This window comes from Marmota monax, unplaced genomic scaffold (assembly GCF_021218885.2).
Source record: "Marmota monax isolate L192 unplaced genomic scaffold, Marmota_monax_Labrador192_F-V1.1 WCK01_AAM20220418_F8-fsc00027, whole genome shotgun sequence".
NCBI lineage: Eukaryota > Metazoa > Chordata > Mammalia > Rodentia > Sciuridae > Marmota > Marmota monax.
This window is the reverse complement of record NW_026694617.1, coordinates 17,689,125-17,716,180: the sequence shown is the minus strand read 5'-3', so window position 1 is coordinate 17,716,180 and position 27,056 is coordinate 17,689,125. Positions and strand designations below refer to the sequence as shown.

The window sequence follows — 27,056 nt, the reverse complement described above, 5'->3', positions numbered from 1 at the left end:
AAATGCCATATTTCATTCTTCTTTATGGGTGAGTAAAGCTCCAGTGTGTGTGTGTGTGTGTGTGTGTGTGTGTGTGTGTGTGTCTCAGTATCTGTCTCACATCTCTTAATCCATGTTCCCATTCAATAAGATTTATTCAGTCATTTACCCTCAGAACAAGACTTCCCAACCACTTCCTTTTAGTTTTTATTTTCATTGCTACAGCTTAATCCAATTTTAAAATGTTCATTTTATTACTTACGTTCAGGTGGCAAGTTTCTATGTCAATTAATTAGGTGACTATTCTTAAGCATCCCAAAACCTTACCAAAAAGCAAAAACATACAAACCAAATATCTTTTTTCTATCCTCTACCCTCTGTCCCACAATTACTACTGTTTGGTATATATGAAAAAGATTAAGATGTCTCTATTCTATCATCCAAAGAAGAAAACATCATCCTGGGTACTGTTTTTGGTACCGGAGATTGAATTCAAGGGCGCTGAAACCCTGAGCCACATTCCTTATTTAAAGACAGGGTCCCACTGTGTTGCTTAGTGCCTTGCTAAATTGCTGGGGCTGGCTTTGAACTAGTGATCCTCCTGTCTCAGCCCCCCAAACCACTGGGATTACAAGCATGCACCACCGTGCCCAGCCTACTTAAAACTATTTTTTATACAGACAAATTTTGAAGAATACAAAGTTTTCAAGTGGAGATGGATAAATGGAAAATGACAGGGCCGTCTCTAGGTACTCTTCTATCCTTGAAGAGTAACTTGTCCAAAGATTCAAGTTTCTCAAGACTCTTCCTTAATGAAGACTTACATCCAGTAATGGCCTCAATGTTTTACTATACTTTTTAAGAAACAATATGACTTTCATTTTCAAACTTTTTTTAGTAAGAGAACTTTCAAATAAAACAGCTTACCAGCCCAAATTTATAAGCAAAATAAAAGCAGACTTCTTTCTTTCTTTCTTTTTTGAAGCACAGTACTTTCAATGAAATAAAATTAGGGGACCAGAGTTAAATACCTCAACATTCTCTTCAAATCACAAGGATTCTGTAGAACACAGTGTGAAACAAACATGATTTTAAATTAGTAGCCTATAAAGGAAACTTCATAAAAAATTTCCCACTCACTGTAATGAAATCCTGACTAAATATTTTATTTCTATTATTAAGTAACTATGACTCGTAACTAGACTCACTCTATACCAGTATCTATACCTGAGATAATATCCTACAATGTCCCAAAGATCAAGAATGGGCTTTATTAATTTATGTAAAGTATAAAACAAACAGACACATAAACAGATGAGCACATAAAAAAAAGACTGGATTTAAAACATATGATCAGCATAGAATTGAATGTGTAAGTCTGGTGAGAATAAAAAGTTATTTTCTTCAATTTTCAATTTCTTCAATTTCTTCAAAAAATCTTTAAAGTGTCATTATTTGTTTTTGCTTCTGTTCTTTAAGAGAAATGGGGGTGGGGTATTGTTGTGCAATACTTGCCAAGATACCAAAAGAATATATTTCATAAGCAATATCTCATTATGTTGCGGTTTGGATGTGAGGTGTCCCCCAAAAGCAAGACAATGCAAGAAGGGTTCAGAAGAAATGACTGGGTTATGAGAGCCTTAACCCAATCAGTGATTTAATCCCCTGAGAGGGATTAACCAAGTACTAACTAAAGTGGTAGGGTGTGACTGGAGGAGGTAGGAATTGGGCATGGCTTTGTGGTATATACTTGTATCTGGAGAGTGAATTCTCTCTCTGCTTCTTGATCAGATGTGAGCTGCTTCTATCTGCCATGCTCTTCCACCATGATTGTTCAGCCTCACTGTGAGCCCCAAGGAATGGAGCCAGTCTTCTATGGACTAAGACCTCTGAACCTGTGAACACTAAAATAAACTTTTCCTTATTCTAGCTGGGTCCTTTAGTCACAGCAGCAAAGAAAGCTGACTAAAACTGCATTTGTTTACTTGGTGATTGTCAGTTAATGTTTCATATCTTTAAATTTAAAAAATATCTAGTTCTGTCAGTAAAAGTCATATTAACTTTGGCACTTTCTTATTCCATGAGGACTAAATAGGTATCAATGGGCTAAAATCAATGTGGCTGAGTTCCCTTCTGGAAGCTTTTAAGCAGAATCTTTCCTTGCTCATTTACAGAATTCAGAGTTCCCTGTGGTTTTAGGATTGAGGTCCCATTTCCCTTCTGGCTATCAGCTGAAGGCAGTTCCCAGCTTCTAATGGACATCTCCATGCTGTGAATCATAAACCTTTTCCTTCATCTTGAAAACCAACAATGGCAGATAAGGCACTTCTCATTCTTCAGATCTCTCCAGTCTCCGCTTCTATCCTCTGACTCATTCTGTTACCTTCCTCTTCCACTTTCAAGAACTGATGTTTTCTCTGATATAAGGTGACTGACCCATAATGGGGTAGGGAGGGGGAGCATGGGAGGAATAATGAACTCTAGATAGGGCAGAGGGGTGGGAAGGGAAGGGAGGGGTCAAGGGGTTAGCAAAGATGGTGGAATGTGATGGACATCATTATCCAAAGTACATGTATGAATTGGTGTAAACATTCTTTATAAACAAACAGAGATATGAAAAATTGTGCTCTGTATGTGTAATAAGAATTGTAATGCATTCCACTGTCATGTATTTAAAAAATAAAATCACTAAAAAAACTACAGGAAAAAAAAAGAACTGATGTATTGAGAATGGGTCCAATCTTAAAACTTACAGCCTTAATCAAAACAGCAAAGTCCTTTTTTGTCATGCAAAGTAACAAATTCATAGGTTCTGTGGGTTAGAACATGAACATCTTTGGGGGGAACATTATTCTGCTATCATGCCATACTTATTGAGTTACGTTGATTTGAAGTCTGGAACAAAGCCACAAAGCATGTCACTATCTCCTATGGTAAAATATGTCCCTCAAAATGTATATGTTGGAAACTTACTCTCCAATTAAACAGTGTTGGGAGGTAAAGTCTCTTGGAAGATGGTTAAGTTATGAGGGCTGTGCCCTTGTGAATGGATTAATAATGCTATAAAAAGGACTCTGGGAGTGGGTTCTCTCTCTTTTGTTCTCCCACCATGTGAAGACAAAGAGTTCATCTTACTGACCCTTAAAGCATGTGATGACTCAGCAAGTAGCCCTCATCATATGCCAGTGCCTTGATCTTTGATTTTGCAGTCTCCAGAACTGTGAGTTCTTTATAAATCATTCACTCTGTTGTATTCTATGATAGCAGCACAAATGAACTAAAACACTTATTACAGTTTGGATCTGGAATGGCTCTGTAAAGGCTCAGCTGTTGAAGACTTGGTCCCCAATGCAGCAATGTCCAGAAGTAGGGCTTTTAGGAAATGACTGGATTATGAGTGGTCTAATGACAGTGGATTAATCCATTAGTGGATTAATAATTTAAATGGACTACTGGGAGAAGGAATAGGAAACTGTAGACAGATGGGTTATGTATGGAGGAAGTATGTCACTGGGGGCATGTGCTTGGGATCATATCTTGTCCCTATCCCTCCAACTTCTCCCTCTCCCACACCTTTCTGGCTGCCATGAGCTGAGTAGCTAGCTATCTTTCTTCATGATATTCTATCTCATCTTAGGCAAAAGAAATGAAATTATCTGATCATGGACTGAAACCTCTGGTGAGACAAAAGAAATGTTTCCTCCTCTAAGTTGTTTACGCCTAGTACTTGGGTCACAGCAATTAAAAACTGGCTAATACAACACTATTTTAGCCGCAAAAGTTGTTAGTATCAGAAGCATTGACATTCAAAATGCTGAGTAACTGCTTCATTAAATACTACCTTTAAAAATTCCGTCTTTTTGATCGATATTATCACTACATTTTTACTTCTTTTTAAATATCTAATATGATTTAGATATGAGGTATCCCCCAAAAGCTCCTCTTCATGTAGAAATATTCAGAGGTAAAATGATTAGATTAGGAGAGCTGAACCCTAATTAGTCCATACAGGTTTGAATGGACTGACTGGGTGGTAACTTCAGGCAGGTGGAGCATGGCTAGAAAAGGTGGGTCACTGAGGGTATGCCCTAAAAGCGTACAATTTCCCTGTGGCCCCTTCTTCCACCTCCCCTCACTCGCTCACTTTCCTTCCTGACTCTGCCATGAGCTGAGCAGTTTTCCTCTGCTGTGCCTTTCCCCCATGATGTGGTACCTCACCTTGAGCTCATCACAGCAATGGAGTCAGCCATCTATGAATGGAAGCCTCTGAAACTATCAACCCCAAAGAAATTTTCTTCCTTTAAATTGTTCTTATTAGGTATTTTGGTCACAGTGATAAAAAAGTTAACTAAAACACATCTAAACATAACTTATTCAAAGCTGAATTAATTAAACTTCTTACTATAAAATAGCACTTGTTTCTACCTTTAGACTCCTCTCTCTCTGCTTCACTGTCTCTACATCCCACAAATCTTTACTCTGAAATACAGTCTTCCCACCAAGTCATATTAGAAGATACACAGGTTTAATGGGATCTGGAAAAACAACACTATGCTTCATGTGATAGAAACAAAAGCAAATTTAGTCAAATGATAACAAGATTCATGAGTATAATTCACAATATCCAGATCTTTTAGAATCCCCATATTTTTTTTCCATTTGAAAATATTCTCTTTTTTTATTGGTTGTTCAAAACATTACAAATATGACATATCATATTTCATACATTTGACTCAAGTGGGTTATGAACTCCCATTTTTACTCCGTATACAGATTGCAGAATCACATCGGTTACACATCCACGTTTTTACATATTGCCATACTAGTGACTGTTGTATTCTGCTATCTTTCCTATCCTCTACTATCCCCCCTCCCCTCCCCTCCCCTCCCATCTTCTCTCTCTACCCCATCTACTGTAATTCATTTCTCTCCCTTGATTTTTTTTCCCTTTCCCCTCACATCCTCTTATATGTAATTTTGTATAACAATGAGGGTCTCCTTCCATTTCCATGCAATTTCCCTTCTCCCTTTCCCTCCCACGTCTCGTCCCTGTTTAATGTTAATCTTTTTCTCATGCTCTTCCTCCCTGCTCTGTTTTTAGTTGCTCTCCTTATATCAAAGAAGACATTTGGCATTTGTTTTTTAGGGATTGGTTGGCTTCACTTAGCATAATCTGCTCTAATGCCATCCATTTCCCTGCAAATGCAATGATTTTGTCATTTTTTAGTGCTGAGTAATACTCCATTGTGTATAAATATCACTTTTTTATTTAAATTTTCTTTAATATGGAAAAGTCAATATTTTCCTTTTGTGTAATTTTATTAACATGTAATAATTGTACATATTCATGGACTATGATGTGAAAAATCAATACCTGCTTGCAATGGTCAAATCAGAGTAATTAGCATTTATATGTTCTTAATCATTTATCAATTCCTAGTGCTGGGAAATTGCAAACTTTTTTAGTTCCTTATAAAACGTATAAATTATTGTGCACTATAGTCACTTTACTTTGCAATAGAGCATTAGAAGTCCTATGTAACTTCTCCACTACTTTTCCTAAATTCTTTTTTTTATTGGTTGTTCAAAACATTACAAAGCTCATGACATATCATCTTTCATGCATTTGATTCAAGTGGGTTATGAACTCCCATTTTTATCCCAAATACAAGTTGCAGAATCACATCAGTTACACATCCACATTTTTACATAATGCCATATTAGTGACTGTTGTATTCTGCTACCTTTCCTATCCCCTACTATCCCCCTCCCCTTCCCTCTCATCTTCCCTCTCTACCCCATCTGCTGTTATTCAATTCTCTCCCTTGTTTTTTTTTCCCCCTTTCCCCTTACAAACTCTTATATGTAATTTTGTGTAACAATAAGGATCTCCTTCCATTTCCATACAGGTTCCCTTCTCTCTCCCTTTCTCTCCCCCCCACTCGTTTCTGTTTAATGTTAATCTTTTCCTCATGCTCTTCCTCCCTGTTCTGTTCTTAGTTGCTCTCTTTATATCAAAGAAGACATTTGGCATTTGTTTCTTAAGGATTGGCTAGCTTCACTTAGCATAATCTGCTCTAATGCCATCCATTTCCCTGCAAATGCCATGATTTTGTCATTTTTTAGTGCTGCGTAATACTCCATTGTGTATAAATGCCACATTTTTTTTATCCATTCATCTATTGAAGGGCATCTAGGTTGATTCCAGAGTCTAGCTATTGTGAATTGTGCTGCTATGATCATTGATGTGGCAGTATCCCTATAGTACGCTCTTTTAAGGTCTTCAGGGAATAGTCCGAGAAGGGCAATAGCTGGATCAAATGGTAGTTCCATTCCCAGCTTTCCCAGGAATCTCCATACTGCTTTCCAAATTGGCCGCACCAATTTGCAGTCTCACCAGAAATGTACAAGTGTACCCTTTTCCCCACATCCTTGCCAGCACTTATTGTTGTTTGACTTCAGAATGGCTGCCAATCTTACTGGAGTGAGATGGTATCTTAGGGTGGTTTTGATTTGCAATTCTCTGATGCTAGAGATGGTGAGCATTTTTTCATGTACTTGTTGATTGATTGTGTATCCTCCTCTGAGAAGTATCTGTTCAGGTCCTTGGCCCATTTGTTGATTGGGTTATTTGTTTTCTTATTGCTTAATTTTTTGAGTTCTTTGTATACTCTGGATATTAGGGCTCTATCTGAAGTGTGAGGAGTAAAGATTTGTTCCCAGGATGTAGGTTCCCTATTTACCTCTCTTATTGTTTCTCTTGCTGACAAAAAACTTTTTAGTTTGAGTAAGTCCCATTTGTTGATTCTTGTTTTTAACTCTTGTGCTATGGGTGTCCTATTAAGGAATTTGGAGCCCGACCCCACAATATGTAGATCAGATCCAACTTTTTCTTCTATCAGACGCAGAGTCTCTGATTTGATATCAAGCTCCTTGATCCATTTTGAGTTAACTTTTGTGCATGGTGAGAGAAAGGGATTCAGTTTCATTTTGTTGCATATTTAGAATCCCCATATTAAATGTCTGAAAACAATGGAAAGTGTTACTACGTCAAATTAGTTTTGACAAAAAGAATAACTTCTATGGGTATAATGTTTCTGCTGCTCTTCTCTGCCATAGAAAAACAGGCTGTTATTAAATAGGAGGAAAATGATCACATGAAACTATTTTCAGACTTTTTAAATATTTCCATTAAGCATTTCATATTTTCAAACCTTTTAATAGTACCAGACTCTGAAAGTCAAAGTAAAATGACTTGGCAACTTTACTGACCTAAGTTTGAAAGGTACTTAGGCTATATGAAACATTCTTGTATCTATTCATTATTTGGGAATACAGAGCTTTTATATGCAAAAAATGTCAGTCTCCATTAAGTATTACTTCTAATTGTATTTACAAAGCAATGCATGAATTCTCAATATATACAGATAGTGATTCAAATTTACAACACTCATTCAATTTCACAGACTTTGAGTGTACATAAGAAACAGGCAAATAAAAATTAAGTTAGTGGAAATTCCATTAATGGCACAGTGAACTAGTCAGGCATAGTTTCCTGCAGATAATTTCAAATCTAGATAAAGCTTTTTAAAAATACACTATTTGAAGGAACTGGAAAATAAACACAGGCAAGAATATACTAGAGGAAGATTTACCTTTGAATTAGAGAAGTTTTAATGGGTAAGAATTCCAAGATTAGTGTCTTTTTGCCTTATGGCATTTACTACCATAACTCCTACCAACAATTCCATCTTAATCCCCACAGATTTTACAGAAAAAAAAATATATATACTATATATAATATATGTATATTTTATATATCAAATATACATACACACACACATACAGGTTTACAGTCAGTGGTGCACACCTATAATCCCAGCAACCTAGTAGAAGAATTCCAAGTTTGAGGTCAGCTTTAGCAACTAAGACCGTGTCTCAAAATTAAAAAGGGCTGAGGATATAGCTCAATGGTAGAACACCCCTGGGTTCCATCCCTAGTATGGAAGGAAGAAGAGAAAGGAAAAGAAGAAAAAGTTGAGAAGAGACAAGAAGGGTAGGGTTGATTTAGGAGAAAAAAGCAAGCAAAAGTCAGAGAAAAGCCTATCCTTGAAAGAAGGTGAATTTGCTCCTTTTACAAAGTGACAATTTTCCCTGAGAGATAACACACAGCTCATGTAGCAGAAAGCTTGGGTCTTACTAAGTTGAGATGTCAGAAGATAACTCATAGCTATCAGTACAGTTGGAAAACTACGCAGAAACACTGAAAAGGGAAAAGAAAAAAAAAAAACAGGCGAAAGCCATAATCATTTATCAATTCTGCCAAATTCTTAGTAATAGCAAACTATTTGGGTATGGAGGAATCCATAGAGTACCACACTACAAATACAGCATTTATAACTTAAAAGAACTGAGCAAAAACAGCAACTGCACAAGGCAAAGGAAAAAATATACAGTTTGAGACCAGATTACTCACAAGTTAGAACAAAAACAACAGAACAATTCTCAAAACAGAATTTAAAATCACTAGAATGTACTATCTATATAATGTTTAGTTTTCAACCAAACTTTACTTTATATGCAAAAAATGTGAAAAAAATGTGATCAGATTCATGGGGACAAAAAAAATAGATAGTCAACAGATATTGCCCTTGGAATGGGCCAAGAACATGGCAACAGCATCTAGTAAGAAACTTAGGCTGCTTCACCTTTTAATGGAAACTCTTAATGGAAAGGCAGAAAGACAAGTGGGTATATGCAAAAAAAAAAAAAAAAAAAAAAGGCAACACTAACTCAGGCTCCCAAGAACTGCCTTAATCCTCTTAATGACCTAATTACCTCTTAGAAACCTAACCTCCCATCTCTACCATAATGGAAATAAAATTCCTACATGAATTTCAGAATGGAACAATCCATATTCAAAACACTGCAGAAGCCAATCAACAGTGTGTAGATCCACAATAAGTATAGATGAATATGTTTTGGAAACCCGTTTAGAATGTGAGAGCACTCTATATTGAAAAATAAAAATACTACCAAATGTACTATGTTCTAGAACATATGAAGAAAGAATACTGGCTGACAATGTCAGCATTTTCCTCAAGAAGTAGCTCTGGATAAACCTGAGAAGTAAACAATTAAATTACCCAAGATACAAACCATTTAATTTAGATACAGATACTTCAAAGCAACTACCACAGAAAAACCTTCATAAATTTTTATGAACTACCTCATTCTGAGCATCATGCCTTCTTGATGTACCCACTAGAATAAATTAGCCACAAGATATATATCCCTAGATAATTAATTTGGCCATTTTGAGCTAACATGGTATAAACTTCAGATGTTAGAAAATGGTTTGTTAGATACAATGAGTTTGAGAAATTATTTTTCAAAGTGAAGTGTTTATATTTATTTTACCATAATCAATATAGAAACATCAATGTAGATCATCACCCCAACCACTGAATATATTCCTAGTTGTGATGATAAAACTATATTATCAGCATTATTAACTCTAACCCTAACACTAACCCTAACCCTAAACCTAACCCTAATACTAACCCTAAACTATATTATCTGCATTATTTTCCATTTATATATAACAAAAGAACATATTTCCAACTAATCAAAAGGTCAAGTCTCTAACACAGATTAAAACGAATGAATAAAACTAGATTCAATCTTGCTAAATATGTCTCTCAGAAGGTCATACCTGCCTATTGTTTACCCAGTACTAAAATGTAGAATTCTGTTATATATCTATAATTACAAGTTTACATTGAGTCTTTCTAACTTAACCCATTGCTAATTTAAAATTATCAGACCAAAGAGTATTTTTAAATTATTTCATATTGTTCTTGGATTTTCTATTCACAGAGTAATGAATTATAATTGTGGCAATAAAAAGTACAACAACTCTCCTAGGGTTCCTGTACAATATTTGACTTAGAATTCTAAGTTGCACTTCATTAAGAAGAAAACTAACACCATTTTAAAAGGAACAGTCAACAAAATAAGCCTAGAGTCAGAGGCAATGTTTGTGTATATTTAAGACACATTTTAATTTTCAAAAATTAATATTATAATGATATATGCTAAAATGGAAAAGACGTTGAACACTACTGGCTTCAGCATTCAAACAGAAAATCCTTTAGAACCAGCAAACTGAAATAGTTTTATAATTACTAGTTTAAAGAACCTTACACTAAGAGTGGGGGACGTAGTTCAATGGTAGAGCACCTGGGTTCAATACCCACCGCTACACAATCATACACACATGCACAAAACAAAAACCTTCACTAAATAAATTAAACAGTGATAAATGTTCCAGCAATGGGTGACAGTAGGTAAAATATATAGCTTTCCATTAGCATTCTTAACCAACCATATGGAATAAAACATGGAAATGCTACCATAACTTTTAAATGTATGAAAAACAACGGACTAAAGTTTCTAATAAGTATGCCACTTGTTGTTGTATAAACATTATCCTGAATTTTTGACACTGTATGAGGAAAGATAAAACTAATAAAATATGATTAGTGCTCCATGGGTATTATCTATTCAATATAAATCTTAGTAACAATAAATTCAGTAAGTTTAAAAAAGAAGAGAATTTTGTGTGAGTGTGTAATTGCATATTTACTTCTAACAGACAAACTCACATCTAAAGGTAGACCTTTCTGACCATTTGGATCTGAGCACAGCATCACCCCCACCTGGTGGTAGCTAAACCCAGTCACATAAGTAAATAATTTAGAGACATAAAAATCTAATTCAAACATACTTACTGCAAATGTCTATATGTCATTACATTGTAGATTTTAAATGCAAATTGAATTCCTTATAACAAAGTTCTCTCTCTCTCTCTCTCTCTCTCTCTCTCTCTCACACACACACACACACACACACACATACACTATTCAAAGCATTTAAGAAACAAATCACCTAAGACCTATAAGAAAGAAACTAATTTAATACTGGAAACAGTTTCATGGCATATTTATAATCTATCAATACACAATTTTTAATAGGCCTGAAATAAAATTTTCTAAAATTTTCACCAACTAAAATATCTTATAGACATAACATTAATTTGTGTAGTAACTATTGGATACCAATCTATTATGTGGCAAAAATAATATAAATCTTACTTTTCTCACCTGTGCATGAATCAGAAATGTTTGCCAATAAATGCATTATTTTATCAAATTAAGAAAATACCACAGCTACAATAAGAGCACTAATGGATGAGACTGTATTATCATAAATACTTTTATGAATATAAAAGAATATTTTAAAAATATAAGAGAATATTTTAAGAATATTCTCTCATAATAATATATCATAGATTAAGAATTAAAAATGTAAAACTCAGAAGATAGAACATAAGCAATAAAAATTATTGGAGGGAATACTTTCCAATACATGCAATTACTTCATTATTTTTTACTGCTTAATTATATTTTTAAAAAGGATTTTTAATTCAGTATCTTTAATATAGAATATTAAGTCAGTGAGTCAACAGTTGCTTCATTAGATATCTATTATATAATATCTTTATATCATTCATATAAATATTAAAATATTTTATTTTTGGCTTTAAGTACGAGGCTATCATACTTAAAAGTCATTTTATCATTTTCATCTAATTTTATACTACTTTTATATTCAAGGTATACATATAAAGTAGAATAAATATGTGAATTTTCTCCTTTAAAAAAAGAAGATATTGGGAGTTCTAACAATGGCAACAATCTCCTTTGCAAACCAATTAAATGCTGCCACAGAATTTAAGGAAAGAATATAGCATTAGTGGTTTAAGATATCTACAATCAGATTTTTACAGATACATTAGATATGTGACCTTAAGATCTATGGAAATATAAGCTATAAAAAGAGTAGGGGATTTTGTTTTGTTCAGTAATGTAGCTTCAATGTCCAGGACAGTACATGGCACACACAGTAGGTATTCAATATATACTTGCAGAATAAATGAATAAATTTATCTAAGTCATACAGTAAGAGGACTCATGGAAGTTCTTTTCATATTACTTCAAGGAAAGTGCAGATGAGTCCCAATGCAAAAACTGGAGGAGAGGGTTTTTCCCCATGGATATCATCATTATTATTGTTATTGTTGCTGTTGTGTGAGTTTTATGCTTAAAGAAATAAAAGAACAGAGCCTGAACTTCTCAAACACAAAAGTTACAAGTATTCACTCATTTTATATCAGGTTCCTAACAATGTACAGGGATTACAGATGTTGAAACATAATATTTGGTAAATAAATTATAAATCATGATTTTCAATAAAAAAATTTTAATAAAAAAGAAACTTTAAATGAAAACCTTTAAAGATATAAAAGGATATTTTAAAAGTGAAAAGACATTTCAGTTGCAAAAGCATCAATATTATAAAAAGATCCAAAGTTTATCACATTGACCTGTAAATTAGAAATACTAACATTTGTTTTAGCAAGTGGTATTAATAGAAAATCACTCAATCTAACAGTCAAGAGATAAAATGCATGACTAAAATTTAGGAAACATTCAAAATTCCAATTCATATCAGGAATATAAGCTCTGAAATATAATTTTAACCAGAAGCAGAAACCTAATCAATTTTGTTCTATTCTAATTGGAGAAAACTGTAGATCAAAAGAGGATAGTCAACAGCATTAAGAATAAATAAAAACTACATATAAAGAGATTAGCAATAATCAGAGAGCTCTCCATGACCCAAGATTTTTATTTAGTATTCCAGGTAAAGTATATATATATTGATAATCACATGATATCACACAATGATCTTCCCCAGCTTTAACTCAAATTTTACCAAACAAGTTGCTAATTATGAATATGTTTCCATTTCATCTGTGCAGAAAGAAAAATCATACTGCTTTCAGTCAAAGGATAGCATGTGCCTCAATGCAAGTTAATGAATTATTAGTGTTCTAGATTATAAGTCCTTCTCTTATGAAATTGGTTTGTACAGAATTGGGAAAATTTTAGAGGAATGAGTTATCTTTATAGTATATGGAGAACCAGCCATCCTGTCTATTAATCCCATATTCCATTTCCCCTCAAAAGTAGAGTGAAAATAATACCCACTAAAAGGAGGGAGAACGGATAATAAATGAATCCTCCTACCTCAATTAAGGACTTCAATCTAAAAGATGGGCTGCTTATGTGAATCCCCTACAAACCATCCCTCATTTGCTTTTCTTGCTAGTCTTTTCCATCCTTTTTGATATGTTGTTAGTTCTTATAAACAATTGAGTGAAATTAATGCCTTCTTTAGAACAAGGCAATAAAATATCCATAAACATCTATTAAATTAAGTTTTGGTGTCAGTAAAATAAAACTTCTGAACCAGAAACAGATTCTCAGTTATGATGAACAGTCATGAATTTCAAAAATATCTACTAAATGTTAAGACACTAATAAAAAGATTAACTTTTTAAATATCTTTCTAATATAAATACAGAGAAATAAAAGGAAAGTAATTGAAAATATCATAGGCAGACATCACAATATCTGATTTCAAAATATACTACTAAACTATAGTTACCAAAAACACTTGATACTGGCATAAAAATAGACACATAGACCAATAAATCAGAATGAAGAACCCAGAAATAAATACACCCATCTACAGCTACCTGATCTTCAACAAAGGTGCCCAAAACGTACATTGGAAAAAGGACAATCTCTTCCATAAATGGTGTTGGGAAAACTGGATATCCATAGTAAAGACTGAAACTAGACCTGTCTCTGTCATCACACATAAAAATCAAATTGAAATGGATAAAGATTTAAATGTAACACCTGAAACTATTGGAAGGAAATATAGGAGAAAAAAACATTTTAAATCATTGGTATAAGCAATTTTTTAAATTTATTTTTAAGCTGTAGTTGAACACAATGCTTTTATTATATTTATTTTTATATGGCCCTGAAGATTGAACCCAGGGCCTCACATGTGCTAGGCAAGCACTCTACCGCTGAGCCACAACCCCAGCCCACAATTTTTTTTTTAATAAGACTTCAGAAGCACAAGCAACAGGAACAAAAACAGACAAATGGGATATAAAACACAAACCTTCTCACCAGTAACAGAAACAACAAACAAAGTGAAGAGACAATCTAAGGAATGGGAGGAAACATGTGGAAACTATTCATCAGGCAAGGGATTAATTTTCAGAATATATTATAAACTCAAAATTCAACAACCAAAAAAGAAATTAATAATCTGATTTTTAAAATGAATGAATGATTTGAAGAGACATTTCTCAAAAGAAGATCTATAAATGGCAAACAACTATAAGGAAAATGTTCAGCAACACTCATCATCAGGGAAATGTAAATCAAAATCACAATGAGAGATTATCTCACCCCACTTAACAAGTGCTATGATCAAAAATCACACACATACATACACACACACACACACACACACACACACCCCAAATGCTAGTAAGGCTGTGGAGAAAAAGGAACACTTATACACTGTTGGAGGCAATGTACAACCATTATGGAAAACATTCAAAAAAGTAAAATATGATACAGCTATCCCACTACGTGAGGTATATATATATCCAAAAAAATTAAATCAGTTTATCAGATACTTGCACAATGAGGCTTACTGCAGCACTATCCACAATAAGCCAAGATATGGAATTAAGCGGTGTCCAATGATGAAGGACCGAATAAAGAAAATGTGATTGATATATATATATATATATATATATATATATATATATATATATATATCATACACACACATACATACATACACACAATAAAATATTAGTCAGACATAAAAAAATAAAATTCTGTCATTTGTGGCAATACAGATGAAACTATAGGACATAAATGAAGGAAGTCAGGCACAGAAAGGCAAATAGACATAGTCTTACTCATATATGAAAGCCAAAAAAGTTAATTTCACAGATGTAGAAAGTGAAATAGTAATCACTAGAGACTAGAAGAGTAGGGGAGAAAGGAAATACAGAAAGGTCAGAAAATGGATACTGAAACATAGTGAGGAGGAATAAAAAGTTCAGGGTTCTAGTATTTTGTACAGCACAGTAGGGTGCCTATGGTTTACAACTAGTAATATTTTTATAAAGAATTAGAAGAGATGGGTTCAGAGGTTCCCAACATAAAGAAATAATAAATGTTTAGGGAGACTGAAATGCTAATTACCATAATTAGATCTCATTACACTGTACACATGTACCAAATTATAACAAATATCCCATAAAAATGTACAGTTAATCAAAAGAAAGAAGTCATAGATAGTGAAGAACTAGGTACAAAATGAATTTCTCTAAAATTCATGGCAATCAGTATACAAGAAAAGAATCATCTAGCCAAATTCCAAATAGTACATTTATATCTTTCATATTTTCTCTATATGTAAATATTCAGATCAACAATACCCAGCCAATTTTAGCATTGATAATACTGAACCAAAGACTACATCCAATTGTTCACCAATGGCTGTACCATAGGTGGGTTAACGTATCTGTATTATAGGTGGAATACCTAATAACACCACAAAGGAAAAATCAGAAAGTGCTAATGTTGATTACAGAAATATAGCACATTCTCCTTTTATCAATGCAGCTTCAATTCAACATGGATAAAGCAGGAATGCATTTCATGGAACAAGCAAATCTGTTACTCAACCTGACCCAGAATCATGTTAAGTGTTTTGAGACACTCATTGAATTTAAAAAGTTGCCATCCTCTGGCTTACAATGATAGTTTATCCAGCTATTCAAAAATATTCTGAAAACTATTAAATTTAAAATTATGTAGAAATTCTGCTCAAATGGGTCAATAATAGCTGGAAAAAGTAGTAAGTATGATAAAATAAACATTTTCCCAAGTATTTTATCTTACTAGTGTTTAAAAAATGTTATTGTTTTGTAGTATGAGCCACATACATTTTATCTAGTCTCAAAACTTCTTGAGCTATAGATCAGGCTCAAGGATAGAGTGCTTGTCTAGCACGCACAAGGCCTTGAGCTCAATCCAAGAACCCTCCCCTAAAAGGGGCTGTTTTTAAATAAAAATTAGAAATAAAAAATGATAAAATGTAATTTTGCAAAACACTATGTAGTTTTATTTTTTTTAATCAATACACAATAACAACCTGATAAAAAAGTACAAGTCTACACTAAAATAATTCTGTCAATTTGATAATGATGATTTTAATTTTAATCTTAATTTTCCTAAATTATAAAAATGTTCAGCATATTTTCATATACATATGTGCCATTTATACAAATTCTCTGGTGAGATGTGTTTTCAAATATAACTAATTTGAAAGGCTCAATTTAAGAAAACAATAAATGTTGGCAAGGATGTAGGGGAAGTAGAATATAAACACAGTAATGATAAGAATGTAAAGTATTACGACTATTTTGAAAACACTTCAATAATTTTTTAAAAAGTTAAACACACACCTACCAAATGATGCAAACACTCCACTCCTAGGTAATTAACGAGAAATGAAGATACAAAGATTTGTACATAAAAGTTCATAACTCTTGATTTTTAATATCCAAAAATTAGGAATAACCCAAATGTCCACCAACAGATGAATGGATAAAAACAACTGGGATCTATCAAAGGAACATTACTTTGCAATAAAAAGAGATAAATTATTAGCCTGGAATGGTGGGGCAAGCCTGTAATCCCAGCAGCTGGGAGACTAAGGCAGGAGGATTGTCAGTTCAATTCCATCCTCAGCAACTTAACAAGGCCCTAAACAACTCAGCGAGACTCTGCTCTAAATAAAATACAAAAAGGGCTGAGGATGTGGCTTAGTGGTTAAGTGCCCCTGAATTCAAGCCCCAGTTCCAAAAAACAAATAAATAAAATAATATATTGATACACATAATACTGATGCATTTCAAAATAATTATGACAACTGAAAGAAGCTTGGAAAAAACACATACAAAGCATACAATTCTGTTTATATGAAATTCTTTAAAGTGGAAACTAATCTATATACAGAAAATAAATCAGTAAACACTTGAAGAGAGAATACCAGGAGTCAAGAGGAAACTCTGGAGAGTGATACTATGTTCACTGTCTTGTTATTCGTGATGCCGCATGTCAAAATTACTTATTTTCAATATATCAGTTTATTATGTCACAGAAGGAAGGAAGGAAAGATGAAAGAAAGGGAGAGTTAATTATCACTAGATATTCAAAATGTGTGTTTTAAATTAATACAGCTGAATTGCTTATCCAAAATGCTTGAAACCAGAAGTGTTTTGGGTTTAGGATTTTGGAACATTTTAACATATGTAATGAGATATCTTGGTCATGTGACCAAGTCTAACACAAAATTTATTTATTTTCATATATCATTTATACACATAGCCTATAGACAATTTTATACAAATGTATGCGGTATACCTACATTTTGACTGTGACCCATCACAAGAGGTCAAATGTGCCATTTTCCATTTGTAGTGTTATATCAGTGTTCAAAAGTTTGATTTTGAAGCATTTTGAATTCTGGGTTTTTCAATTATGGATGCTCAAAGTACATATATCTTATATAACTTAAAATTCATTCCTTCAAAGTGTTCACATCAACAGTTTATAGTATATGGACAACTCTATACAATACTAATTTCAGAACATTTTCATAACCCCAAAAAAGAAAGTTGTATCCAACAGTAATCACTCGACACACCCTTAATCCCTCAGAATATACTTCATTTCATTTGCCAATGTATTTTGTCTAGTCACACTAATTCAAGGTTCAAAACGTCACATGGTTGGCAGATCACTTTTAACTTAATTTTAGGAGTGTGACTTATAATATAAGTATTACTACTGTACTTGTTTTACTCTAAGTATTAGCTGCTAGGCAAAAACTTTTAAGAACAACCACACATGCTTGCAAGGAAATAATCTGCTGCCCCTTTAAATAACTGCTAACATCCCTTCAAGTGTTATTTTGTTTGTTTCTTTTACATGAGTGCTCCAAAGAAAACCACAAGGTACCACTTAAACCAACTAAAGAGGTGAAAGATCTATACAATAAAAACTATAGAACCCTAAAGAGAGAAATCAAAGAAAACCTTCTTTAGAAGATGGAAAGATCTACCTTGCTCTTGGATAGGCAGAATTAATAGTATCAAAATGACCATACTACCAAAAGCACTATAATGCAAGTCTGATCAAAATCCCAATGGCATTCCTCATAGAAAGAGAAAAAGAAATCATGAAATTCATCTGGAAAAATAAGAGACCCAGAATAGCTAAAGCAATCCTTGGAAGGAAGAGTGAAGCAGGTAGCATCAGTATACCAGACCTTAAACTATACTACAGAGCAATAATAACAAAAACAGCATAGTAACCAAATAGTAACCAAAACAGACTGGTAGACCAAAACAGACTGGTACAGAATAGAGGACACAGAGACTAACCCACAAAATTACAATTATCTTATATTAGACAAAGTTGCCAAAAACATGCACAGAGAAAAGATAATATCTTCAACAAATGGTACTGGAAAAATTAGAAATTCATATGCAACAAGATGAAATTAAACCAACCCCTATCTCTCACCATGGACAAAAGTTAACTCAAAATGGATCAAGGACCTAGGAATTAAAACAGAGACTCTGCATCTAATAGAAGAAAAAGTAGGCCCTAATCTCATCATATGGAATTAGGCCCTAATTACCTTAATAAGACTTCTATAGCACAAGAATTAAAACCAAGAATCAATAAATTTAATGCAAGTCTGATCAATAAATGGGATGGAATCAAACGAAAAAGCTTCTTCTCAGCAAAGAAAAAAAAAAAAATCTGTCAGGTGAACAGAGAGCCTACATCCCGGGAGCAAATTTTTATCCCTTACACATCAGATAGAGCACTAATCTCTAGGATATATAAAGAACTCAAAAAGCTAAGCAGCGAAAAAACAAATAACCAATCAATAAATGAGCCAATGAACAGACACTTCTCAGGAAAGGATATACAATCAATCAACAAATATATAAAAAAAATGCTCATCATCTCTAGCAATCAGAGAAATGCAAATCAAAACTACTTTAAGATATCATCTCACTCCAGTCAGAATGGCAGCTATCGTGATGACAAACAACAAGTTTTGGCGAGAATGTGAGGGAACAGGTACACTCATACATTGCTGGTGGGACTGCAAATTGGTACAGCCAATATGGAAAGCAGTACGGAGATTCCTTGGAAATCTGGGAAAGGAACTACCATTTGACCCAGCTATCCCTCTCCTCGGACTATACCCAAAGGACTTAAAAACAGCATACTACAGGGACACAGCCACATCAATGTTTATAGCAGCCCAATTCACAATAGCTAAACTGTGGAGCCAACCTACATGCCCTTCAGTGGATGAATGAATAAAATAAATGTGGCATATATACACAATGGAATTTTACTCAGCATTAAAAGAGAATAAAATCATGGCATTTGCAGGTAAATGGATGGAGTTAGAGAAGATAATGCTAAGTGAAGTTAGCCAATCCCAAAAAAACAAATGCCGAATGTTTTCTTTGATATAAGGAGGCTGACTCATAGTGGGGTAGGAAGGGAAAGCATGGGAGGACCAATTTATGATATAATGAATTCTAGACAGGGAAGAGGGATGGGAGGGAAAAGGAGGGGGCAAGGGATTAACAAGGATGGTGGAAATGTGATGATCATTATTATCCAAAATACATATATGAAGACTCGAATTGGGTGTCAGCATACTTTATATACAACCATATATATGTGTAATAAGAATTGTAATGCATTCCACTGTCATATATAAATTAAAATTAAAATTAAAATAAACCACAGGTATGAGCATTTCTATGTGTACTCACTATTAAAAATTTTCCCAGAAAAATTATGAATTGCTATATAATGGACCTTGAAGCTTGTTAGCAGTCAAAACCATGAACACTAAACCCTTGAATGCTAAGGGCCTGCTGTAAATGTCTGAGTATAGAATGAACAAATAAGGAATGTAGGCAAAATATGAACATGGGAATTGTCACCTAGAAATAGCATTTCTCTTTGACATTTCCCCTAGAGAAATGAAAATTTAAGCTCTCATGAAAACACAAGTATTTATGGCAGTTCTACTTATAATCACCAAAAACTGGAAAGAACACAAATGTCCAATTAGTGAATCAATAAACAACCCACAGCACATGCACAGAATGATAGTCCAACAAATATAAAGTAACAAACCAGTGGTACACCCAACAACTTTGATAAATCTCAGAGGTGTTATGCCAAGTAAAAGAAGCCAACCTCAAAAGATTACATACTTTATAATTTCATTTACTTGACTTTCTTAAAAAGATGAAACACAACAATAAAGATCAGTGGTTGCCTGCATTAGAGGCAGGTGGTCTGTAAGTGATTATCAAGTGCTGATGAGCAAATTTGGGGCAATGAAGGAACTATTCTATATCATGACTGTGGTGGTGGTTACATGAATCCACACATGTCAAAATCTACAGATCTATATATGAAAAAGGACCAATTTATGATATAATTTTATAAGTAATAGACATTCAAGAAAGCAAATTATTTTACTCACCAATTCTGAAAAATGTGACAATGCTATCTACAGCCAACTTTTCAAAAACTTGCTCAATAATATTTGTTAACGGTAATAATAAATATCAATAAATCTAAAACTTAAAATCTTTAAACCTCTATTTAAATAATCAGAAAAGGACTTACCAAGTTCATTGAGACTCTGAGCAGCTTTTGTTATCTCTCTACTTCCCCCTTGCAGTTGTCCTTGGAGTCTCTTACTTAGATACAAGATGCGAATAATTCTCCGAAGCAAATCACAGGCAACCTGTGCAAATATCACAATGTTAAATATGTGTAGCAGGTCCAATCAAGTTTCAATATAATTACTATTAATATGTTAATCTGTCCATTCTTTTTTTTTAATGTCAATGGACCTTTATTTTATTTCTTTATATGCGGTGCTGAGAATCAAACCTAGTGCCTCACACATGCTAGGCAAGCGCTTTACCACTGAGCCACAACCCCAGCCCTTAATCTGTCCATTCTTTCCAGATGCTAAAGACTCATTCATGCCTTACTTCTCTAAATAAATACAAATCTTAAGAAAGTATCAAATCTTCTAGGGAGCAACCCACTGTACCATAGTTACCCTTCACAATAAACTCCAATTTATCCCAAATAGAATGAATCTGAGATTGAGACACTGTGCAAGCCAAAGATTTTTTGTAGTCTTAGACCAGTTTTCTGCTCTAAATCAATGATTTTCAACACTGAAATCAAGTTCTAATGCCCAGGTGGTATCCCTGACAATTACATCAGAATCTCTAGGGGTGATAATCAAGCATCAGTTTATTTACTATCCATCCGTTTATTTAATACCCATGGCAGCCAAAGTGGACAGCCACTGTGCTAGGCTTCCTACTGCTTAACTCTCTCCAACCCTGGTTTCTCTTTTCTAGGTTCCTATCTAAGCAGTCTTCAAACTTCTCCCAATTTCACCAGCCATAAAGAATAAACATACCCCACTTGGATTTCCCTAATGGTTTTTATCACTAAAAAAAAAATAGTTACCTAAAAAAAAAGAAAGAAGGAAAAACTCTCACATAATTTCACATCACCTCCTATTCCCTTTTCTTTCCTAGATCTAACAATAAGTCTTAACCTATCTAAAGGCTTATTACCTATCCAAAGGATTGTATAGATGTAACCACTTAATCTCCATGTCCCCACTGCTTATGTCTATCTCTCTATCAGGCTAAGAAAGATTCATATATTTCAGGACACTCTGTTACAGAAATTGGATCCAGAACAGTTGCCAGAGTGAGATGAAGGGAGTCCATAGAAATAAAGAATATATAGTGATCTTTAGCCTTAGTAATAACAAAGAAAAAAGAAACAGTCTATGCTGCTCATCACCACAATCTTTGAGCAGTGCCAAAGCTAGTTGAAAAGCAAAGACATGATCTCTGCCTAAAGAAGAAAATCCTATATGGTGGCAGTAAAGAATTAAAAGATCCAGGAAAATGAGAATCCTGAGCCTCCAGCTGTAAGTTTTCTTTCATGGATGAAACACATAATATATAAGAGCCACACTCAGCCACATTCGTGCACCCACAAGCTACACATACACGCACAAAAACATATAATGTTTACAAACATACACAAGTCATAGACACCGGAGTATTAAACATGTTTACTTGACTGGTTCTCAGAGTTAAATACAGTTAAAATAATAAAGATTACAAAATCAGAATTTCTCTCCAGAAATTAAAGATTTGGACATCTCTAGGGGTGATAATCAAGCATCAGTTTATTTAATATCCACAGGCGATACCCATGGCAGACAAAGTGGACAGCCTCTGTGCTAGTCTTCCTACTGCTTAACTCTCTCCAACCCTGGTTTCTCTTTTCTAGGTGCCTATCTGAACAGTCTTCAAATATCTAATATTAATATTCATATTAATCAACTAGTATTTATTTTCTGAGTAGACACTACAAGCATGATTCAAAATTCGGAAGATTTTTTTTTAAGTCACCCTCATATCTTTGTCCCAACTTACAGTTAACAGAAACAACCATATCAGTTGCTTACTTGTCAGAATTGGAATTTTTAGATGAACAATTCAGAGCACAGAATCCCTAGCAACCACTTCTCCAAGGTTCTAAATACACCATGAGGAGAAACACAAGACCTTATTCTACAGCACCTAGAACTACCCTTCCAGAATTCCTCAGTCCTACCTAATATAAAAGTAATATCCTCAAACATATAATCTTTGAGTTTATTTTTAATGTTTTTATTTTTCACAATCATACTTAATCTGTCACCAAGTTTTATTGACTGTCCTACTGCATGACTATTGCTACTTTACTTGCATTACTATAAGAATCACCCTTATTCCAAATCTATTACCTTCACCTTAAGTTTCATACTGCTCTCCTGGCTAGCTTTCAGTCTCTCAGGGAAATCTACTCTGTCACATTTGTATTCTTAAAAACAGTTTTCAGTAAATACTACAGCCCTCTTTCTAATAAACTTTAGTACCTTTCTACTTACAGATTATATTGAACCTTCCAAGAATAGCATTTAAAAAAATTCTCAGTCAACAAGTTTAGCTAATTTATAAAGCATTAACTCTCACCATTTATCTTCCCCAATTTCCTTTATTTTTTATTTTAGATCTTTTATTATTAAATATATGACAGAAGATCACACTGAGATATATAGTTAAATGAACTGGGAACCACCCACAGAAAGGAAACAGAATTGTGTGAGCTAGCACAGAAGCCCCTCTTAGGCTCCCTCCCAATCATGTCACTGTCTATCTATCACCCCGCCCAAGAGAAATTACTATTCTCACTTCTATGGGAATCACTTCCATATTTTTATTACAGAAACATATACACCTAAGTGTTGCAACGTCACCCTTTTTTGATCTGTGGGTTTCCTCACCACCTTTTATTCTTTATAATTTATTGAATATATTGGATCCTCTGAACTACAGTTTCAACAGAATGGGTTTTGTTGACTGTATTCCCATAGTGTAGTTTAAGAAATTCTGCAATCTTCTACATTTCCTACAAACAGGATGTAGACAGTATCTTCAGATTTAGGTTTATCATTTCTGGCAAGTTATCATTAAGTGGTAATAAATCACATGTATGATTTTCTCTGGTGTTATTAGCAACCAATAATAAAGTCATACGTTTGATTTTGTTTTATTATTAGCAACCACTGATATTAAACATCAAAATTCATTAAAACCTGAGTAAATGCAAAATGATATACTATTGTTTAATCTTTGTTTGCTAGCACATAAAAATTTCTCTATGAAAATTTTTTTACCTTAAGTATATTTGTCTATCCTTAAGGGTACAGCTCATACGGGAAAGTAAGCATAAATACTTGATCTTCCTCTCAGCTTGTATTTCCAAAAGGAAGGGTTTCCTAATATCCACTAATGATGAACAAACAACAAGAATTTGTTCTTAGTTTGTTTTTTTTCCATTATATATGAATTCATAAATGTAAACATAATATGTCAATTTGTTGTGAGCTATTATCCTTATTGGTACTCAAATTGACCCATTGTGGCTAGTGGGAGCCTCAGAGTGATCAACTGTACCACAATGTCTGAGACTAAAATCTCCCAAATTTAGGATTTTTAGGGCTGAAAGTGAGATAGTTGAGCAACATCGGGCATCTTTAAATTGGCTTCTGATTTCTTTTGTCACAGACCTAGTAGATATATAGTTAAATGAACTGGGAACCACCCACAGAAAGGAAACAGAATTGTGTGTCACCAATATCTTCTTTGGTATCTGGTATAAAAAATGTTTCAAAATCATTTTATACATTTCATGTCCCAGACCTGGAATCAAAGAGTTCTCAAAGAAGCCCTTGTTTCTTTTAGGAAGAAATAGCATTTCAAGACCACATTCTCAGAACTAGTTTTGTTCATTTCTGAGAATTTTCCATAGATATAGCTAGGAAATGTCATAATTAAAATATAGCATAAATATTCATTTGCTTTAATCTACAATATAGACTTCTCAGATTAACATTATACATATACATATGTATAAATATACACAGAGAAATATATAAAGTTTGCACTCTTTTAAAATAAAATTAAAATATCTCAAGTTCCTAGGGATAACTTCCAATTAAAGATCAAAAGTACAGGGTATTTACTTAACCTTCTATATTATATCAGTATATCATTATTTCCATGCTGAGACTCTTGGTTCTTAAGGACACAGGTGATAACTTAAAATAATTTATTTGCTTGACTGCACAATACACAGAAAACAGTATCTAATTAACAAAACCAACACCATAATAAAACTATGATTGTTGAAAATGATCTAAATTTTTTCTGGATTCTATTTCTTTATCAAAGCATACAGTTATCACCTACTATACATTCCTTTCTGGCCCTATTTATCTTAGTTCTAATGCTCACCACAAGTCTTTACACTGGTATTTCTCTAATCATTTTGGTATTTGAAAAACACTATTAGTTTCCTAAGAAAAATTTATAAAAACAATATTCCCTGCATTGACATAGGTTGATAGGAGTCTATAAATGAAAATCACTTTGGTTGGTCTATCAATTCTCTACTGCTGCACAAGAAACCAGCCTAAAATTTTGTGGCTGAAAACTATTTCATACTCTGTGGGTTAAAAGTTTAGGAAGGGTCCCAGTACTCCAGGTGGTCTCACTTGGAACTACTCGCTGTGCTTCATTCGGCTAACAACTAAGCTGAGCTGGACCAAGAAGGCTTCACTGGGTGCTTCTCACTCATCAGATTCATATAGCTAGCCTGGCTTTCTTCATAGCATGGTGGTAATAGGTAGCTGGACTTCTTACATGGACACAGGTTTTTGCAGAGCAGAAATAAAAGTTCCTTAAAGGTTGAGCCTCAAACTAAAGCAGCATCACTTCCATCAGTATGGGTTTTTAGTGTTTTGCTATCCTAGTTGCTCTGTTTTTATAGGGTTTAAATTCACTGGCATTTTTATGTTACTGTTACCATCTTGCTTCTTCTTTCCTTCCTGATACATTTACTTGTTCAAAGGATAATTATAAAGCAAGTAAAATAGGTTTGTATTCCATTAAAAAGTACATTAAATTATTTGATACAACAACCGCAAATTTTAAAAAAAAACCTACAAAGCTACATAATGAAAAACATATATATATATATATATATATATATATATATATATATATATATATATGTATAAAAATGAGAAAAGGTTTCATGGATGATTTCTTCTTTCATTCCAAATTTTCACAAACTCTCTTACTTATGTTTTTTTACATTTATTTTTTAGTTTTAGGTGGACACAATATCTTTATTTTTATGTGGTGCTGAGAATCAAACCCAGTACCCCACTGAGCCACAACCCCAGCCCTATTACTTATGACTTTAAAGATAAAAAGAAAACTTATGTGAATTACATCTCAATAAATTGATTACATATTTAAAACATAATTAAGAGTTAAAAACTTATAGAACTTGAAAGTTAACTCAATTATTCTTGATCATTTAAAATTTTTTAAATGTAAATGTTCTGTTTAAAGGAAAGTAAGCTTTTCAAAATTTTTTCTGGAAAACAGAATTCATAAGCAAACAATATTACTAAAATGAATTAAGACAGACATAATCCTTGGGGTGATGGATATAAATGAAGCCAGAAGCTTCTGCTTCAGGAAGAAAAGGCTTTCAGAGAAGAGAGTGAAATGGGGATTAAAAAAAAGAAGAAGAATAGGTATAAAAGTCCTTTCTTCTAATTGGAGGTAGTATCTTAGCAAGTTTATGTTCAAGGAAAAAACATCCTTCATAACTATTTCTTGCCTTCATCTATCACATGTAGTTAAATTAATTAGGAGCTCAAATAAGAAATAGATTAAACAAAAACATTAAAGTTCCTCAATGTTTATAATGGAAAAGGCTGACAAAGTAAACAGAAAAACAAAAACTGAAACACAAGTGAGATTCCAAAGAGCTGTAGGACCTGTTTGAAAGGCAACAAGTTTCTAAAACAAACTTCCTTCTAAGTTAAAACTGAGTATAAGCTGAACCAGGAAAATTTAAATACTGTACTGGAAATAAAGATATTAAAATGTACCTGAATACATTTTTCTTTTCTCTTCCTTCCTTTCTTTCTTAACTTTGGAATAACTTGACCAAATTTATTCAACTCAGCTATCTTTTTTCTTAATATCTTTATTTTATGTATGTGGTGCTAAGGATTGAACTCAGTGCCTCACACATGTGAGGCAAGCACTCAACCATTGAGCTACAACCCCAGCCCCTCTACTCAGCTATCTTTATGGTGTCTTCTTTTTTTAAAACAACAAAGTAGTATAGAAAATGAGGATTAATATTTAACAATAAAAATAAAGTGTTACAGCAAAAGAAACAATCAAGTGGGCTGGAATTGTAGCTCAGTGGCAGAGCACGTGCCTAGTATGTGTGAGGCAGCATTCTGCTGTCATATAACAAATTAGA

General features: G+C 33.5%; 1 protein-coding gene across 5 annotated transcripts in view; it reads right to left on the bottom strand.

Moving 5' to 3' along the window:
• Cog5 (component of oligomeric golgi complex 5) overlaps nucleotides 1–27,056 on the bottom strand; it is a 374,945-nt gene that overhangs the window by 313,109 nt on the left and 34,780 nt on the right. For all 5 annotated transcript variants that reach the window (XM_046422370.2, XM_046422368.2, XM_046422369.2 and 2 more), the window contains one exon: nucleotides 20,739–20,859. In XM_046422370.2, the coding sequence (XP_046278326.1) occupies nucleotides 20,739–20,859 (121 nt within the window). The remainder of the gene's footprint in view (nucleotides 1–20,738; nucleotides 20,860–27,056) is intronic.